Genomic DNA, 20,970 nt, shown 5'->3' on the forward strand with positions numbered 1-20,970 from the left:
ATGGATTTTATGATGTCGTATGTTTTACCCCCAACACCACTTTCCATCAATTTGTATAGCAGACCCTCATGCCAAATTGAGTCGAAGGCTTTTTTGAAATCAACAAAGCATGAGAAGACTTTGCCTTTGTTTTGGTTTGTTTGGTTGTCAATTAGGGTGTGTAGGGTGAATACATGGTCTGTTGTACGGTAATTTGGTAAAAAGCCAATTTGACATTTGCTCAGTACATTGTTTTCATTGAGGAAATGTACGAGTCTGCTGTTAATGATAATGCAGAGTATTTTCCCAAGGTTACTGTTGACGCATATTCCACGGTAGTTATTGGGGTCAAATTTGTCTCCACTTTTGTGGATTGGGGTGATCAGTCCTTGGTTCCAAATATTGGGGAAGATGCCAGAGCTAAGGACGATGTTAAAGAGTTTTAATATAGCCAATTGGAATTTGTTGTCTGTATATTTGATCATTTCATTAAGGATACCATCAACACCACAGGCCTTTTTGGGTTGGAGGGTTTTTATTTTGTCCTGTAACTCATTCAAGGTAATTGGAGAATCCAGTGGGTTCTGGTAGTCTTTAATAGTTTATTCTAGGATTTGTATTTGATCATGTATATGTTTTTGCTCTTTATTCTTTGTTATAGAGCCAAAAAGATTGGAGAAGTGGTTTACCCATACATCTCCATTTTGGATAGATAATTCTTCGTGTTGTTGTTTGTTTAGTGTTTTCCAATTTTCCCAGAATTGGTTAGAGTCTATGGATTCTTCAATTACATTGAGCTGATTTCTGACGTGCTGTTCCTTCTTTTTCCGTAGTGTATTTCTGTATTGTTTTAGTGATTCACCATAGTGAAGGCGTAGACTCAGGTTTTCCGGGTCTCTATGTTTTTGGTTGGACAGGTTTCTCAATTTATTTCTTAGATTTTTGCATTCTTTATCAAACCATTCGTCATTGTTGTTCATTTTCTTCGGTTTTCTATTTGAGATTTTTAGATTTGATAGGGAAGCTGAGAGGTCAAATATACTGTTAAGATTTTCTACTGCCAAGTTTACACCTTCACTATTGCAGTGGAACGTTTTACCCAGGAAGTTGTCTAAAAGGGATTGAATTTGCTGTTGCCTAATTGTTTTTTGGTAGGTTTCCAAACTGCATTCCTTCCATCTATAGCATTTCTTAATGTTACTCAGTTCCTTTGGCTTTGATGCCTCATGATTGAGTATTGCTCTGTTCAAGTAGACTGTGATTTTGCTGTGGTCTGATAGGGGTGTCAGTGGGCTGACTGTGAACGCTCTGAGAGACTCTGGGTTGAGGTCAGTGATAAAGTAGTCTACAGTGCTACTGCCAAGAGATGAGCTATAGGTGTACCTACCATAGGAGTCCCCTCGAAGCCTACCATTGACTATGTACATACCCAGCGTGCGACAGAGCTGCAGGAGTTGTGACCCGTTTTTGTTGGTTATGTTGTCATAGTTGTGCCTAGGTGGGCATATGGGGGAGGGAATGCTGTCACCTCCAGGTAGGTGTTTGTCCCCCTGTGTGCTGAGGGTGTCAGGTTCCTGTCCAGTTCTGGCATTTAGGTCGCCACAGACTAATACATGTCCCTGGGCCTGGAAATGATTGATTTCCCCCTCCAGGATGGAGAAGCTGTCTTCATTAAAGTATGGGGATTCTAGTGGGGGGATATAGGTAGCACACAGGAGGACATTTTTCTCTGTTAAGATAATTTCCTTTTGAATTTCTAGCCAAATGTAAAATGTTCCTGTTTTGATTAATTTAATGGAGTGAGTTAGGTCTATACCAAATTAGCATTCCCCCTGAGTCCCTTCCCTGTTTCACACCTGGTAGTTTGGTGGATGGGACTACCAGCTCTCTGTAACCTAGAGGGCAACCAGTGGGTCCGTCTCCTCTATACCATGTTTCTTGCAGGATGACAATGTCTGCATTACCGATTTCTTTGGTGAAGTCCGGGTTCCTGCTCTTTAGGCCAAAGGCAGATGACCTCAGGCCTTGGATATTCCAGGATGATATAGTGAAGGCTTTTTGTTCCATAAAGTGTCCAAAGTTGTTGGTCGGGGTTTGGCCTCAGGCCAGTAAGTGTGAGCAGAGCCTGCTGAGCATCTGGTACATGTCGTTGGCTTGGGCGAGTGTAAGAGTGGGGGTTGGGCCTGTTTGCCCGCTCACTACCTGGGCGTATGTGTGACTTCCATGTTGATGCCCTCTTTGCGGGGGTGGGGTGCATGGGGTGGGCAGGAGTGGCATGGGTCTGATCTGAGGGGGCCTAAATTGGGTGTGTGCATGGTTGATGTGGGGGGGGTGTGTAGGTCCAGGGGGGGGTCCTGGAGGTCTTGGAGGGTGTCTCGCTGGTCTGGGTGGGGTGTCTATTGATCTGTTGCTCCTGTGTGAAGTGTTGGGGCTTCGTTTGAGAGCGATGTCCTTTAGAGTCCGGGCAAAGGTGGGCACTGCTGCCTTGTAGAGGTGGACCTGGTCATAGAGGCTGTTCAAGTCCAGGGTGGAGTGGTGTGCCAGAAAAACATTTGGTTTTGAGGCACAGTCACGGGAAATGCTTGCGTTTACCCGCTGTATTGTAGCAGGGTGGAAGTCTTTTCGTGGTAGCAGGGTGGAGATAACCACTTGTGCGTTGGGGAAAGTAGAAGAAGCTTTTTCAATCACTCCCTTCAGTGCTGTGGCCACCCTTTCCTGCTGTGCTCTCAGGTCGTTTGTGCCTGTGTGTATTATTATGTGGCTAGGTGAGCCTAGTTTGTCCTCAGACAGAAGGTCTAGGGCGCGCTGGGTGTTTGGACACCAGAGTTTAGACACACTGTGTTTGGGAAAAAGTTTTTTTTTCTCTTCTATATATTTCCCATTTGAGTCCATAAGAAGGACAATCTGTGTCTTGTGTTTGTCCTCAGTGGGTGTGGGGGGGTTGTCAGGAGGGCTATCAGGGTGGCTGACAGGGGGGGTGCTCAGAGGGGGTGAGAGCTGCTGAGCTTGGGGTTTTTCTTTTGTCTGTTCTGTTGTGGTGTCGTTTCTATGGTCAGGGTCTGGTGTGGACTGTTCTGCTGTGGTGTCGAGACTTTTGTCGGGTGCTGAGGTGGGCTGTTCTGCTGGCGTCTCTGTGGGGATGGCCACCTCCCTAGTGGGTTGTTCTCTGTCACATGCCATCCCCCTCAACCTCTCCTCCAGCAGTCTGATCCTCTCCTCCATCCCCCTCTCCCTCTCCTCCTGTAGTCTGATCCTCTCCTCTAGTGCTCTGTTCTTCTCCTCTCTCTCTCTGTCTCTCTCTCTCTCTCTCTCTGTCTCTCTATACACACTGCAGCAGTCTCGTTTGGATCAGATACATTACACATACCCAAGACCCGTGACATTATTTAGAATTCTGGATCCAGACCCGCTCGGGTCTTGGGTATTTCGGATACAGGTGGATCCGTGAAGACCTCTAGCACTCTCGCCTACAGTCTGTCTAAAGAAACCCCATTTCTGCCCTGAATCCATGTGCAGTCTCCAGAAATAAACTGTTGATAAATCTATTGGGAAAATATGCTTTCAGATATAGTTGCACCTGTGATGTGTTGTTAAAGGGCAATTCCACCACTTTTCCAACCTCATATTCATCATCTCCAACACCATACCATACCATCTCCAACACCATACCAGACCAAAAGTATGTGGATACCATGAAATACAGCCTCAGACCATTAGTCCTCCTCCACCAAACTTTATAGTTAGCACTATGCATTGGGGCAGGTAGCGTTCTCCTGGCATCCGCCAAACCCAGATTTGTTTGTTGGACTGCCAGATGGTGAAGCGTGATTCATCACTCCAGAGAACACGTTTCCACTGCTCCAGAATCCGAAGCTTTATACCAATCCAGCCAACTCTTGCCATTGCGCTGGTGATCTTAGGCTTGTGTGCGGCTGCTCGGCCATGGAAACCCATTTCATGAAGCTCCTGACAAACAGTTATTGTGCTGACGTTGCTGCCAGAGCCAGTTTGGAACTCGGTAGTGAGTGTTGCAACCGAGGACAGACGATTTTTACACGCTACGCACTTCAGCACTCTGCGGTCCAGTTCTGTGAGCTTGTGTGGACTACCACTTCGCGGCTGAGCCGTTGTTGCTCCTAGACATTTCCACTTCACAATAACAGCACTTACAGTTGAGCGGGGCAGCTCTAGCAGGGCAGAAATTTGATGAACTGACTTGTTGGAAAGGTGGCATCCTATGACGGTGCCACGTTGAAAGTCACTGAGCTCTTCAGTAAGGCCATTCTACTGACAATTTTTGTCTATGGAGATTACATGCCTGTGTGCTCAATTTTATACACCGGTCAGCAATGGGTGTGGCTGAAATAGCTGAATCCATTCATTTGAAGGGGTGTCCACATACTTCTGTATATATAGTGTATGTGGAAACGACTCGTTTCTATGATCTGTGGTTAAAAAAATAAGCAGAAACGTCCTAAAAAATACTTATCTGTGACATCACACGGTAGTATTAAAAGAACCTTCAACAAGTTTCTAGCCAGAGGGAGGGTATTTTCTTGCTCTCCACGTCACCGCAAATGTCATAGTGTTTGAAAATCGCTGTTTTTAAAATGTTTTAACTTTTGGTGATGCCATCGGCTAGAACTTTTTAACTTCATAAATATTTTTTTATAGATAGAAACAGTTTTACGTAAAGATTTGAACTCAGTAAGTGAGGACAATGGCCAACCGTCGCTGAACAAAGTTATTAATATTGTATTCATATTAGCCGCAGTGTTTCAGTGGGTCAGGCTATTGAATTATGAACTCTACTATTGACTAAATTGTCATGTTGTACAGCAACGTGCATTGATTGTCCATTCTATAAATACTTTGGCCAAACATACAAGGCCAGAGATCATTCTATGCTCTCTCTATTGCCATCTCTCTTTTTCCTATTTTAAGCTCCATAGTGGCTAAAGTTGTGGTTGTATTTGTATTAACTTCTCACGAGTCAGCAACCCTGATCCGGTAGCACCCCCCAACTCACCCCACTGATTAGCACAGCTAGCATAGCGTCACAAGTAACTTGTAGCATCTAAATATCATTAAATCACAAGTCCAAGACACCAGATGAAAGATACAGGTCTTGTGAATAAAGCCACCATTTCAGATTTTTAAAATGTTTTACAGGGAAGACAGAATATGTAAATCTATTAGCTAACCACGTTAGCGGAGGACACGATATTTTTACCAGGCAGATTCGGCTGGGCGCCCACGGCAAGATCACATGCACAACAGATATGATATAACATCGTAAATTGGGTCTTACTATGGCTGATCTTTCATCAGAATGTTGATCAAAGTGTCCTTTGTCAAGATGAGTTGTTGGTTCCGTTAAGTGTCGTTCCTTTCCCAATCCATTTAGCACAGGTACCGGTCGAGTGGCACGGATTTCTCAAACGATACTAAAATCTAACAACGGAACACCGAAAAACTCCCTATAAAATTCAAATAATCTGATTAAACTATATTGAAAAAACATACATTACGATGATCTGGTCACATGTATCAAACAAACTTCGACACGGAGATAATAATGGCCGCACAACACAAGAAAAACGTAGCTCAAATTCCATCCAATCGAGAACCGGAAGTTGTCGGTCATGCCAAAGATTTTGCTCTCATTTCACGTCAGTCCCAGATAGACAAGAAATTTTTCCTCTGACGTCCTCTAGACACCCAGAGGAAGGCCAGTGAGTTGTGTTTCGGGTCATAGGGGGCACGACCATATATAGGCAGAGCTTTGAAGCCAGCATAACACATCTTGATTTTATGTTCTTGGTCATGGAAAGTGCTGTTGAATGACTTCTGTATCACTCAGAGATAAAATTGAAACGGATTTAGAAACTAGGGATTGTTTTCTTTCCAATGGTATGATTCATATGCATATAGTAAGAGCAATAATTGAATAAGAGGCAGTTTAATCTGTAGAGCAAATTATGCTAATGCGAAAATATTACCCCCTGTATTCTCAAGAGGAGATGATCATCTGGACCATTAGATCCGCCACAGTAGCTGGCCATTTTGGCCAACCATAACAAGTACAGTGTGTCATAGAAGGGTGTTATGTCTGTGCAATATGTTTATCACACTATTACCGAACCTGTACAAGTTTTGAACCTTTCCTGATAAATGTCTTTACTTTGAACATCCAACCTTGCAACTTTTTTGAAGGCACTCAAATCTGAGGAGACATACTGTACATAATAAAAACAGACCATATTTAGATCTCTAGCACAAAAAAATCTTCAGATCTTGTATAAAGGAATGCCAGATATAGCTATACTTGAAACATTGCTCCATCCTGACAGGTATGTCCAAGAATAATCACTGTATGATCACCTTGTTGTGATTAAAAGTGACGGTACTTTCATGGTGTAACATGTCATCCAGAGAAGCTTGGCTAAGAACGCCTACAAATACATTTGGGTCAATTCTAAAAATAGATCCATGGGCACACGACTTTTCATGTGTGAATTTTTCCTACACAGCATTCACAGTGTAGCCTAGCTTTGGGACACAACATCAGGAGTCTGTGTATTGGTTGGACTCCCTGAGTTGTGCATCATTCTGGTGGCTGGCGATGGAAAATAACCCTACAACAATATAGCCGGCTTCAGCCCAAAAACTTTTCCTGTCAACAAACGCATATGTAGAACCTCTAGGAACTCAACATACCAGATGTAAAGTAAAATGTGACTCTCGCTATCAAATAAACATATCAAATAAACAATGTGGCCCTCATGTGAGGTGTGTGATCTAATGGCAGCCCGCTGTCTAACTCAACAGGAATACGGTGCTGTTCAGACAAAAGTTGGATTCAGATGTTTATTTGATAGCGAGGGACACGTTTCACTTTACATCTGGTTAGTAGAATTCCTAGAGATTCTGCATATGCCTTCTACAAACTGATGCTGTCACTAAGATCACACTCAATGAGCTGTATAGGGCCATAAGCAAAAAAGAAAATGCTCATCCAGAAGCTGCGCTCTTAGTGGCCGGTGATTTTAATGCAGGAAAACTGAAATCTGTTTTACATCATTTCTACCAGCATTTCACCTGTGTAACTAGAGGGGGGGAAACTCTAGATCCCCTTTACTCCACACACAGAGACACATACAAAGCTCTCCTTCACCCTCTATTCAGCAACTCTGACCATAACTCTATCCTCCTGATTCCTGCTTACAGGCAAAAACTCAAACAGTAAGTACCAGTGATGCGCTCAATACGGAAGTTGTCCCATGAAGCGGATGCTAAGCTATCGGACTGTTTCGCTAGCACAAACTGGAATATGTTCCGTGATTCATCTGATGGCATTGAGGAGTTTACCACATCAGTCACCAACTTCATTAATAAGTGCATCGACGACGTCGTCCCTACTGTGACCGTACTGTACGTACATATCCCAACCAGAAGCCATGGATTACAGGCAACATCCACACTGAGCTAAAGGCTAGAGCTGCAGCTTTCACGGAGTGGGACAATAGTCCGGACACTTCCAGAAATATTTCTATGCCCTCCGATGAACCATCAAACAGGAAAAGTGTCAATACAGGACTAAGATTGAATCCTAAGACACCGGCTCTGATGCTCATCGGATGTGGCAGGGCTTGCAAACTATTACAGATTACAAAGGGAAACCCGGCCGAGAGCTGCCCAGTGATGCGAGCCTACCAGACGAGCTAAATGCCTTTTATGCTTGCTTCGAGGCAAGCAACACTGAACCATGCATGAGAGCACCAGTTGTTCCGGACGACTGTGTGATCACGCTCTCCGTAGCCGATGTGAGTAAGACCTTTAAACAGACCTTTAAACATTCACAAGGCCGCAGGTCCAGACGAATTACCAAGACGTGTACTCAGAGCATGCTCTGACTAGCTGGCAAGTGTCTTCACTGACATTTTCAACCTCTCCCTGACCCAGTCTGTAATACCTACATGTTTCAAGCAAACCACCTTAGGCCCTGTGCCCAAGAACACCAAGGTAACCTGTCTAAATGACTACCGCCACGTAGCTCATCACTAAGCTAAGAACTCTTGGATTAAACACCTCCCTCTGCAACTTGATCCTAGATTTCCTGATGGGCCGCTCCCAGGTGGTGAGGGTAGGCAACTACAACCGCCACAACGCCAACACCATCATTAAGTTTTCCAACAACACTAATGGTGGTGGCCCAATGAGACGTCCTGGCACCTTAATACCAGGTCTCTGGCCTCCTCCCTATAGGCTAACAACGTCTCCCTCAATGTGGGCAAGACAAAAGAGCTGATCATGGACTACAGGAAACGAAGGGCTGAACATGCCCCCATTCACATCGAAGGTGCTGTAGTGGAGCAGGTCGAAAGCTTCTAGTTCCTTGGTGTCCACATCACTAAGGACCTATCATGGTCCAAACACACCAACACAGTCGTGAAGAGTGCACGACAACATTTCTTCCCCCTCAGGTGGCTGAAAAGATTTGGTATGGGCCTTCAGATTCTCAAAAAGTTGCAGCTGCACCATTGAGAGCATCTTGACTGGCTGCATCACTGCTTGGTATGGTAACTTCTTTGCATCCAACCGCTAGGCGCTAAAGAGGGTAGTGCGTACGGCACAGTACATCACTCGGGCCGAACTCCCTGCCATCCAAAACCTCTATACCACACGGTGTCAGAGGAAGGCCCAAATAATTATCAAAGACTCCAGCCACTGAAGTCATAGACTGTTCACTTTGCTACCGCACAGCAAGCGGTACCAGAACGCCAAGTCTGGAACCAAAACAGCTTCGACCCCCAAGCCATAAGACATATTTATTTATTGTTTTTCTTTATGCTGACTCACTTGCACTGGCTCTATGCACACTCACTTGACTCTACCCACCCACGCACGCACTCACACACACTACACTGCCACTCCAACAAACACACACACACACACACACACACACACACACACACACACACACACACACACACACACACACACACACACACACACACACACACACACACACACACACACACACACACACACACACACACACACACTACATAAGCTCTCACACAAATCACACACACACACATGCATATTTGCGCCACACACTCACACATAGACACATTTTCACACTCTTCCCAGATGCTGCTGCTACTCTGTTTATTATCCTGATTGCCTAGACACTTTTAACCCTACCTTCATGTACGTATTGTATTATCTCAATTACCTCACTTACCTCATACCCCTGCAAATTGACTCAGTACTGGTACTTGTACTTGTATTTAGCCTCGTTATAGTTACTATCTCCTTTTTTTATTTAGCAAATATTTTTCAAAGTTTTTAACTCTGCATTGTTGGTTAGGGGCTAAATAAGCAGTTAACTGTAAGGTCTACACAAATCAAATCAAATCAAATTTTATTTGTCACATACACATGGTTAGCAGATGTTAATGCGAGTGTAGCGAAATGCTTGTGCTTCTAGTTCCGACAATGCAGTAATAACCAACAAGTAATCTAACCTAACAATTCCACAACTACTACCTTATACACACAAGTGTAAAGGGATAAAGAATATGTACATAAAGATATATGAATGAGTGATGGTACAGAACGGCATAGGCAAGATGCAGTAGATGGTATAGAGTACAGTATATACATATGAGATGAGTAATGTAGGGTATGTAAACATTATATTAAGTGGCATTGTTTAAAGTGGCTAGTGGTACATTTTTACATAATTTCCATCAATTCCCATTATTAAAGTGGCTGGAGTTGAGTCAGTATGTTGGCAGCGGCCACTAAATGTTAGTGGTGGCTGTTTAACAGTCTGATGGCCTTGAGATAGAAGCTGTTTTTCAGTCTCTCGGTCCCTGCTTTGATGCACCTGTACTGACCTCGCCTTCTGGATGATAGCGGGGTGAACAGGCAGTGGCTTGGGCGGTTGTTGTCCTTGATGATCTTTATGGCCTTCCTGTGACATCGGGTGGTGTAGGTGTCCTGGAGGGCAGGTAGTTTGCCCCCGGTGATGCGTTGTGCAGACCTCACTACCCTCTGGAGAGCCTTACGGTTGTGGGCGGAGCAGTTGCCGTACCAGGCGGTGATACAGCCCGACAGGATGCTCTCGATTGTGCATCTGTAGAAGTTTGTGAGTGCTTTTGGTGACAAGCCAAATTTCTTCAGCCTCCTGAGGTTGAAGAGGCGCTGCTGCGCCTTCTTCACAACGCTGTCTGTGTGGGTGGACCAATTCAGTTTGTCCGTGATGTGTACACCGAGGAACTTAAAACTTTCCACCTTCTCCACTACTGTCCCGTTGATGTGGATAGGGGGGTGCTCCCTCTGCTGTTTCCTGAAGTCCACAATCATCTCCTTTGTTTTGTTGACGTTGAGTGTGAGGTTATTTTCCTGACACCACACTCCGAGGGCCCTCACCTCCTCCCTGTAGGCCGCCTCGTCGTTGTTGGTAATCAAGCCTACCACTGTAGTGTCGTTCGCAAACTTCATGATTGAGTTGGAGGCGTGCATGGCCACGCAGTGGGTGAACAGGGAGTACAGGAGAGGGCTCAGAACGCACCCTTGTGGGGCCCCGGTGTTGAGGATCAGCGGGGTGGAGATGTTGTTACCTACCCTCACCACCTGGGGGCGGCCCGTCAGGAAGTCCAGGACCCAGTTGCACAGGGCGGGGTCGAGACCCAGGGTCTCGAGCTTGATGACGAGTTTGGAGGGTACTATGGTGTTAAATGCTGAGCTGTAGTCGATGAACAGCATTCTCACATAGGTATTCCTCTTGTCCAGATGGGTTAGGGCAGTGTGCAGTGTGGTTGCGATTGCGTCATCTGTGGACCTATTGGGTCGGTAAGCAAATTGGAGTGGGTCTAGGGTGTCAGGTAGGATGGAGGTGATATGGTCCTTGACTAGTCTCTCAAAGCACTTCCTGATGACGGAAGTGAGTGCTACGGGGCGGTAGTCGTTTAGCTCAGTTACCTTAGCTTTCTTGGGAACAGGAACAATGGTGGCCCTCTTGAAGCATGTGGGAACAGCAGACTGGGATAAGGATTGATTGAATATGTCCTTAAACACACCAGCCAGCTGGTCTGCGCATGCTCTGAGGACGCGGCTGGGAATGCCATCTGGGCCTGCAGCCTTGCGAGGGTTAACACGTTTAAATGTTTTACTCACCTCGGCTGCAGTGAAGGAGAGCCCGCAGGTTTTGGTAGCGGGCCGTGTCAGTGGCACTGTATTGTCCTCAAAGCGAGCAAAAAAGTTATTTAGCCTGTCTGGGAGCAAGACATCCTGGTCCGCGACGGGGCTGGTTTTCTTTTTGTAATCCGTGATTGACTGTAGACCCTGCCACATACCTCTTGTGTCTGAGCTGTTGAATTGCGACTCTACTTTGTCTCTATACTGGGACTTAGCTTGTTTGATTGTCTTGCGGAGAGAATAGCTACACTGTTTGTATTCGGTCATGTTTCCGGTCACCTTGCCCTGGTTAAAAGCAGTGGTTCGCGCTTTCAGTTTCACGCGAAGGCTGCCATCAATCCACGGTTTCTGGTTTGGGAATGTTTTAATCGTTGCTGTGGGTACGACATCGTCAATGCACTTTCTAATGAACTCGCTCACCGAATCAGCGTATTCGTCAATATTGTTGTTGGACGCAATGCGGAACATATCTCAATCCACGTGATCGAAGCAGTCTTGAAGCGTGGAATCAGATTGGTCGGACCAGCGTTGAACAGACCTGAGCGAGGGAGCTTGTTGTTTTAGTTTCTGTTTGTAGGCTGGAAGCAACAAAATGGAGTCGTGGTCAGCTTTTCCGAAAGGAGGGCGGGGGAGGGCCTTACATGTGTCGCAGAAGTTAGTATAACAATGATCCAAGGTTTTACCAGCCCTGGTAGCACAATCGATATGCTGATAGAATTTAGGGAGTTTTGTTTTCAGATTAGCCTTGTTAAAATCCCCAGCTACGATGAATGCAGCCTCAGGGTGTGTGGTTTCCAGTTTACAAAGAGTCAGATAAAGTTCGTTCAGGGCCATCGATGTGTCTGCTTGGGGGGGAATATATACGGCTGTGATTATAATCGAAGAGAATTCCCTTGGTAGATAATGCGGTCGACATTTGATTGTGAGGAATTCTAGATCAGGTGAACAGAATGACTTGAGTTCCTGTATGTTGTTATGATCACACCACGTCTCGTTAATCATAAGGCATACACCCCCGCCCCTCTTCTTACCAGAAAGATGTTTGTTTCTGTCGGCGCGATGCGTGAAGAAACCAGCTGGCTGCACCGACTCCGTTAGCGTCTCTTGAGTGAGCCATGTTTCCGTGAAGCAGAGAACGTTACAATCTCTGATGTCTCTCTGAAATGTTACCCTTGCTCGGATTTCATCAACCTTTATTGTCAAGAGACTGGACATTGGCGAGTAGTATGCTAGGGAGTGGAGCGCAATGTGCCCGTCTCCGAAGCCTGACCAGGAGACCGCCTCGTTTGCCCCTTTTACGGCGTCGCTTAGGGTCGCCGGCTGGGATCAGATCCATTGTATTGGGTGGAAGGCAAAACACTGGATCCGCTTCGGGAAAGTCATATTCCTGGTTGTAACGATGGTGAGTTGACGTTGCTCTTATATTCAGTAGTTCCTCCCGACTGTATGTAATGAAACCTAAGATTACCTGGGGTACCAATGTAAGGAATAACACATAAAAAAACAAAATACTGCATATTTTCCTAGGAACGCGAAGCGAGGCGGCCATCTCGGTCGGCGCCGGAAGTAGTTGTTGTATTCGGCGCATGTGACCAATAAAATTTGATTTGACAATAACAACATAGGATATTAAAACAGATAAATATGTAGTAATGACCAGTGTCATAAAAATCATCTTGAAATTGGTTGTCCTGCCATACAACTGCTTTTTCTGTCAAATGTGTCCTAGCTCATTTTGTGATGTTGCATTGTGGAATTCATATACATTGTATTGCATTACTTACTAGTTGGTAGAGGGATGTTTTAAGTAGTTTTATAGAGTAGGAATAAATGATGTTGTGATACTGTTCTGTGGTATTGTTGTTGGCTCATGATGTTGCTGTGTCATAATGTAATAAAGTAAGGTGTTACTCTGGTTTAGTGAAACTGTGTGATGCCATTATGCCACAAAATGAACTTGTAATCTTAAAGGTGCTACAATACCGACCTCTGAGAATACCTATCCCCCGGTATTGGTTGCTGAATAAGTGTGCCATCATTGGAAAGCACAGCTGGCACACTGCTGGGAAATGCAATGGATTTACTTCAACACTGAACACAGATGTTAACGTGTTCTGGCTCATTGCGTTCTCGTCACCCTCCCTCGCCTAACTGCAGAGGAGGGGTAGTGTGACTGGTGTGGCTTTTTCTATGGGTCTCTGTAAAGATACAGTAGGCTCGGCATGGCTCCTTTCGTGCTAAACCCCCAGAACGCTTGGCTGACTGATTGGGCAACTGGCTAGCGCTGTTCTGGAGGCTTCCGTTGTCTCCTATCCCAGGGGTTTTAACTACGCCTGCAGCAGCTTCACATGGTGAATGACAAACAGATGCCAGGTACAGGCTAGGGATGCATTGCTTCACAGGACATGCTAATCAAAATGGCTATTTCCATTCTGTTTTGCCCCCGCCTAAGCTAACAGCAAATTACTTAAACATGAAAATACAGCTAGGCCCACACACCCTTGTTCCCACAGAAACATCCTGCTGTTACATGTTCTGTAGCTGGTCTTGGAGTGTCCTTTCTACAACATCTATCCTGGGTGTCAATCTAAAGAGCCTATACTTCCATGCAAAAATCTGAGATTTTCTGTCTGATGATCTACTAAGACTGAGGAAGCACTAATAGGATTAATGTGAGGCTTTGAGCTCTGTGGGAGTGAAAGGCAGACAGGCACCCTGTGGTTGGTCCTGGCCCTGGACTTGCTCTCATCTCCTCTGCCCTGCTCTCCTCTGCTGACTACAGAGAACACCCTCCACAGGCACTGACCTCAGTGGGCTCAACACTTATTCTGCCAGCCAGTGGTCAGTGTCTCAATGGGTCTATGATGAACTGTAACCCTGAAAGAACCCACAACCACAATACAGTTATTGTATAGCATTATGGGTATTGCATTGAGACTAGGAATAAGTAGCTGTATACAGAGAAATAAAGAAATATAAAAAATACAGTATGGCTTTACCCTGACCAGTTTGCTGATGAGTGGGAAGGTATCAGTGATTTATATTTACACTATATGACTGATAGAGGTGCTGTGTTGAAGCCACTGTGCCTCCAACTTGGCACTCCCTCATCGTCATAAAAAATATTTTGGAAGCTATAGAAATGGATTTATTAATGTCTACATTTGTTTTTGACACATTTATTATATTACAGACACCTTAATGCATACTTCTAAATTGTATTATATGAGCTAAACATACAAATACATTCAGTTAAAATATTTACATTTTTCCTTAAAGTATTTTTTTTTTTTTAGAGATGACTAATGTTACAGACCCCACTACACCACTACAAAAAATACTTAAATTCATGTAATTTTGTCCTTGAAAAATGTAATTGAAATACTGTAGAATTCCATTCATTCCTATGGAGGACTGCTCCTACTGGCGAGTGCCAATATGGCCGTCCAGTGGCTCCAAAGCCTCTCAATGGCCAATACATAGCATCATAAATCCACGGTTTATATACATCATTGGAGGGGATGGGTTGAGAGCACTTGTAGGAAGGTGAGTTGTGGTGAGGGCAATTGTTTTGTTTTGCATTCTGCATGGTTGATTGGTTGGCAGTTGATTGGACCAGACCCTCTCTCTGCTGTTATCGACTGATGATTTACCCATGCTGCTGTTGTCTTTCTACCTGCTGACTTGATCGACTCCCAGGAGAATTGTGAAGAAGAGAGAGAGAGAGAGAGAGAGAGAGAGAGAGAGAGAGAGAGAGAGAGAGAGAGAGAGAGAGAGAGAGAGAGAGAGAGAGAGAGAGAGAGAGAGAGAGAGAGAGAGAGAGAGAGAGAGAGAGAGAGAGAGAGAGAGAGAGAGAGAGAGAGAGAGAGAGAGAGAGAGAGAGAGAGAGAGAGAGAGAGAGAGAGAGAGAGAGAGAGAGAGAGAGAGAGAGAGAGAGAGAGAGAGAGAGAGAGAGAGAGAGAGAGAGAGAGAGAGAGAGAGAGAGAGAGAGAGAGAGAGAGAGAGAGAGAGAGAGAGAGAGAGAGAGAGAGAGAGAGAGAGAGAGATCAGTGTCAATGCTTTTGGAAAATCGAAAAAATAGTCACATCTGAAAAATATATATAAATTGTTGTGGTGAAATGACACCAATAGACCAAAATGTGGTGTTTTGTGGCTCTGTGAGCTGTGTTAGTTGTTGTTGCATTTGAACCCCTCTGCCTTCAAGCCAGGTGTGGCTGTTGGCACGCACCGGTGTTTGTATACCTGCTGATGCTTTATCACGGACGTGATCAATATTTCCTGGGCCATCAATATTTAATACACTCCTCTGCAGAAATCACCCACCATTACCTATTGATCAGTCACAGCCCAGACTGTGAAAACAACACTCTTCCAAGGGCAGCAGTTTGCACAGAGAATGGTGCTAACTGAAAGTCCACAGAGAATGGTGCTAACTGAAAGTCCACAGAGAATGGTTTGTATATACTGTACCATACCTCTTATCCCAAACAAAAGTGTTGGTTATCTCCCACTTTTCCTCCAAGAGTGTCTAGAGTGTGGCCTCTCTTCAGACCCAGAGCCTGTTAGAAGTGGAGAGGTGATGGATCACCCTATGTCTCTGAGTCAGAGTTTGACAGTAGTGAAATGTGTAGAGAAGGTGTCATCCAGTAGGAACTGTCAAACATTGGTCTGATTCTGTCTGGACCATTGGTAAAGGGCTGATATACATTTCCAGTAATGAGACATTGAAGCTTTAGCTCATAACAATGGTTTTCAATGGACTGAGAAGAAAAATGTGCATTACGCAAAAAGTGATGGCGTGAGGTGTTTCACTGTAACAGGTGTTTTCATTACATTGGTAGTAGCAGACATGTGTATTACATTTCTTGCTCTTTGTCTCTTCAACAGAGACAGTGATGGACACACGGACGGCCACAGCGGAGCTGGGTTGGATAGCTTATCCTGCCTCTGGGGTAAGACCACTCCTCATCTAGACCTCATTTAAACACTCACCAACCATCCTCTCCTTCCCTCTCATTGACATCTAAACTTTTCCACAATCTCAAAAAGCTTCCCTGAAAGTTGAGTGGTAGAGTGTATTGTTGATGCCACAGTGAGATTAATGGCCAAAGAAAGTGTTCAGATACCCATAGTATGCTCCCAGGGCCTAACAACACTCACCAGCTAACGAGCTCACTTCATTCTGCTGCCCGATGACTGACTGGCTCACAGACAGCCATCTCTGGGAGATGTAGTGATTTGTGACCATGTTCTTCTTCCTCTTATAAACATATTTGTCATTCATAGGCGCTGGCTGGCAGATTGGTTCTGAGCTGTAGTTTTCTGAGCCACGTTAAGTGGAAAGACAGAATGTGCATCCCCTGTGTCTCATGCAATCAGGAGAAATAATGTATTGCACTGTCAGTGTGTGTACCCCTAGGGAATACTTTAGTTTGAGCACACTTAGATTCCAATTTCAAGCCTGCCAACAGCTTAATTAAAACACTTATATCTCGTTCTGAACAATTAAGTTCTACTTATGTGCTACAATAAGTGAAACATTAAACACCAGAATTGGCCAAATCCAGATGAGGAAAATAAATGCCAGAGGTCCTTGTTTGCATGAACAGTTGTGAGAGCTTTAACGTGTCATTATTTACACACAAGATTAGATTCTGTTGAATGTATGTTCATGCCATTAAGATTCATTACAATTCACAAGACAATGCCATATTCATATTGACAGATTGACATTGATAGTGATTTAAAAAAGTTCAAACATAAAAAGTCTCGTACTTCGATGATTACAGAAACTCATTTAGTTTTTTTTTCTTTTAGATAAAAAGTTTTTTCAACCAATGTGTTTTACAAAATGGAAAATTTATAATTTTCTGCCAAATGAGACACATTTAGGCCCTTAAGGTTTGGTGTTTATGGTAATATGATTAAAGAGATTCATTTAAATGAATGTAGATTATATGCAGCAATGTTTTAATCTATTGCAATTGTGCATGGTTTCAGGCTGCCCTCTGTCAATGAGTCATTTGTAAATAATGAGTCATTCTCTGAAAGCTGCCACAGGTCTTAGTCATGACCACAATTATTTCATTAGGATATTATGTTCATTTGACAGGCAGAAAATGGCATTAGAAATATGACTGGAAACTCTGCCAACTATACTGTCAACAGAAAGAGAATATATAATAATGAGGTTCTAAGAAATGGTTGAATGTGGGGTTGAATGTAGAATATGTACATGCAGAATGTATATTTAACAGATAGGTCCACACTGTTTGGCTCTGCATTAGGTTTGATCCTGCTGCAACCAGCACCTTGGATACAGACAAGCACTGTCTTTCTGTGCATTGATGACAAAATATATTTGACATTACAATGACACAGTGTTTAGAAATGGTCCCTCTCTGTTTTTAACAGGAAAAAAATGTTTTTCTATAGTCACTTACTCATATGGACACTGAGTCACTATCAATAACAGAGGGAGATGAGGAGATAGCAAGGGCTTTCAAAACCAAGAAAATGGAGGGTCAGTGATGTTTCCTCCTTTAGATAGATAGTGTGTGGTGAAACATAGGCAAGTTCCCGGAGCAAGATGCTCTACTACAGTAAACGTTTAGTGGGTCAGAGAGAAACAATGACTAGAGCTGGGTTTTGGTGGAGAGGTTCAGATTCTTCTAGCCATGTATGTGAAGCTGAGACTCGCAAGGGTCATAGTTAATTTGCTAGTTTGAGAGAGAAAATTGTGCATCGCCCCAAATGGTTATAATTTAATACTCACCCATGTTATAGTTGTTAAAAATCAACATGGTTGAGCTATGGAAGACATGCCAAAGTATCTGATCATGTTTAATGCAAAACTGGTCCTTCAGTGCAAATAAAACTCCATCTTGACCATTAATTAACCTTTTGCTGAGTTTCTATTTGATTGCATACCATAAATGACTCCTGGTTGTCTGATGATGCTATTACTGTAAATTGCTACAGAGCTGGAGTCAGATTTCTAATTTCAAATTGAGAGAGCCTATTCATTTCATGATGGCTTGTCATTGTAATTTAATTGTACACTTCTTGGCAATCACAGCGACATTATGAATCATTCAGTTCAAAGGAGAACACTCCCACATACATACATCTCTCACGAAGGGAAAAGTCTCCTGTTAATGTCTACATGAGTAAAAGAGACACGTTAAGATAATAGTATACAGTGCATTCGGAAAGTATTCAGACTCCTTGACTTTTTCCACATTTTCTTACGTTACAGCCTTATTCTAAAATGTTTTTTGTAAAATAAATCCTCATAAATCTACATATAAAAAAAAAAAACAGATACCTTATTTACATAAGTATTCAGACCCTTTGCTATGAGATTCGAAATTGAGCTCAGGTGCATCCTGTTTCCATTGGTCATCCTTGAGCTGTTGCTACAACTTGATTGGAGACCACCTGTGGTAAATTCAATTTATTGGACATGATTTGGAAAGGCACACACCTGTTTATATAAGATACCACAGTTGACAGTGCATGTCAGAGCAAAAACCAATCCATAAGGTCAAGGGATTTGTCCGTAGAGCTCCAAGACAGGATTGTGTCGAGGCACCTAAAGTTTGCCAAATGGCACCTAAAGGAATCTCAGACCATGACAAACAAGATACTCTGGTATGATGAAACCAAGATTGAACTCTTTGGCTTGAATGCCAAGCGTCACGTCTGGAGGAAACCTGGCACTATCCCTACAGGGAAGCATAGTGGTGGCCGCATCATGTTGTGAGAATGTTTTTCAGCGTCAGGGACTGGGAGACCAGTCAGGATCGAGGGGAAGATGAATGGAGCAAAGTACAGAGAGATCCCAGATGAAAACCTGTTCCAGGACCACTCAGGACCTCAGACTGGGGCGAAGGTTCCCCTTCCAACATGACAACGACCCTAAGCACACAGCCAAGACAACGCGGGAGTGGCTTCGGGACAAGTCTCTGAATGTCCTTGAGCGGCCCAGCCAGAGACCGGATTTGAACCCGATCTAACATATCTGGAGAGACCTGAAAATAGCTGTGCAGCGATGCTCCCCATCCAACCTGACAGAGCTTGAAAAGATCTGCAGAGAAGAATGGGAGAAACTCCCCAAATGCAGGTGTGCCAAGCTTGTAGCATCATACCCAAGAAGACTATGCTGTAATCACTGCCAAAGCTGCTTCAACAAAGAGTAAAGGATCTGAACACTTATGCAAATGTAACATTTCAGTAAAACAAAATATATATTGCAAAAATTGAAAAACGTCTTTTTTCTTTGTCATTGTGGGGTATTGTGTGTAGATTGACGAGGGGGAAAAAAATATTTAATTCATTTTAGAATAAGGCTGTAACGTAACAAAATTTGGAAAAAGTCAAAGGGTTTGAATACTTTCCGAATGCACCGTATCTCAATACTACATATACAGTATGTAGCCTGCAATTGTGCTCCATATTTATTTTATCTGAGGTTATATTTTTCTTTGGCAAATAGATCACAAAAGAGAGCAGAGAATGGAGTGATATGGAGTGATAGGCTATTATGGTATGATAGGCAGGATCCTATCTGTGCCAAGTTGGATATTAAATCATTATCTTTTCTTTTTTCCATAGGCACCTAAGCTCACACTGTAACAGCAGTATATTGTTGTATGCGGAGGTCAGTGTGAGTGCAGGTGAGGAGGGGTAATCTAATGGAAAACCACCTTAAAGTATGCTTGTGTGAGAGAATACTTTAGGAGCAGGAGGCATTGGGGGAAGAGGGGATAGGGGGAGGGGGTTCACAGTGGATATCACACAGATGGTACATGGGCACTCAGCTGCACTGAAAGTCCAGGTGTGGAGTTGTTCAGAGGGCAGGTGGTGGTTGTGGTGGTCATGGGTTAAGGGAGGGCATCACTGATCTTTATGTAGATGCTCATTGGTGTATCATGACTGAAATATATCAAACCGTTTGGGGTTTTCAGTGGAAGAAGATCATATGAGAGGCTGAATTAGGCCCAGTACATTCTCCTGGTCAGGGCAAGGCTCTGAAGACAACAGATATCTTGGGGTTACTTGGGTACACAGTCTTTTCTCTGATTGTAACGATCGTCTAATGGAGGAGACCAAAACGCAGCGTGGTAAATGTTCATATTATAATTTAATTCAAAACTGAACACTAAACAAAATAACAGCGAGAGGGAACGAAAAAGAAACAGTTCGGTTAGGTGAAGACACACAAAACAACTACCCACAAACACAGGTGGGAAAAGGCTACCTAAGTATGGTTCTCAATCAGAGACAACGATAGACAGCTGCCTCTGATTGAGAACCACACCCGGCCAAACACATAGAACTAGACAACATAGAACCCAACATAGAATGCCCACCCCAACTCACGCCCTGACCAACCAAAATAGAGACATAAAGGATCTCTAGGTCAGGGCGTGACAGTGATCCTTAATGGGCTGTTCCACATGGAGTCAGAGGCCTGCTGCTATTCTCATCCTCCCCTTCCAGAAACAATGAATATCTGACAGATAATCCCTGCCCATTCATCCTCATGGAAATACTGGACTGCTCATGCACCTGTTTAATTTACTATGGAGGAAATGAACTGGAAATTATACGCTTATACTCATCCATGCGTGCGCAGGTACCTGTCCACGTGCATACGGGCTTGTTGGGTGTGTACGGGATGTACAGAGATTTGGGTGAGTGTGAGAAAGGAGTGGGAACAGAGGAGACCGCCTGTGGAGAGCCTGTATCATCCCTTCATCATCCCTCCATCCTCTG

General features: G+C 43.9%; 1 protein-coding gene across 2 annotated transcripts in view; it reads left to right on the forward strand.

The window, feature by feature from the left end:
* LOC139541128 (ephrin type-B receptor 1-like) overlaps nt 1-20,970 on the forward strand; it is a 202,818-nt gene that overhangs the window by 41,491 nt on the left and 140,357 nt on the right. For both annotated transcript variants that reach the window (XM_071345388.1, XM_071345389.1), the window contains one exon: nt 16,078-16,142. In XM_071345388.1, the coding sequence (XP_071201489.1) occupies nt 16,078-16,142 (65 nt within the window). The remainder of the gene's footprint in view (nt 1-16,077; nt 16,143-20,970) is intronic.

This window comes from Salvelinus alpinus, chromosome 16 (genome assembly GCF_045679555.1).
Source record: "Salvelinus alpinus chromosome 16, SLU_Salpinus.1, whole genome shotgun sequence".
Classification (NCBI taxonomy): domain Eukaryota; kingdom Metazoa; phylum Chordata; class Actinopteri; order Salmoniformes; family Salmonidae; genus Salvelinus; species Salvelinus alpinus.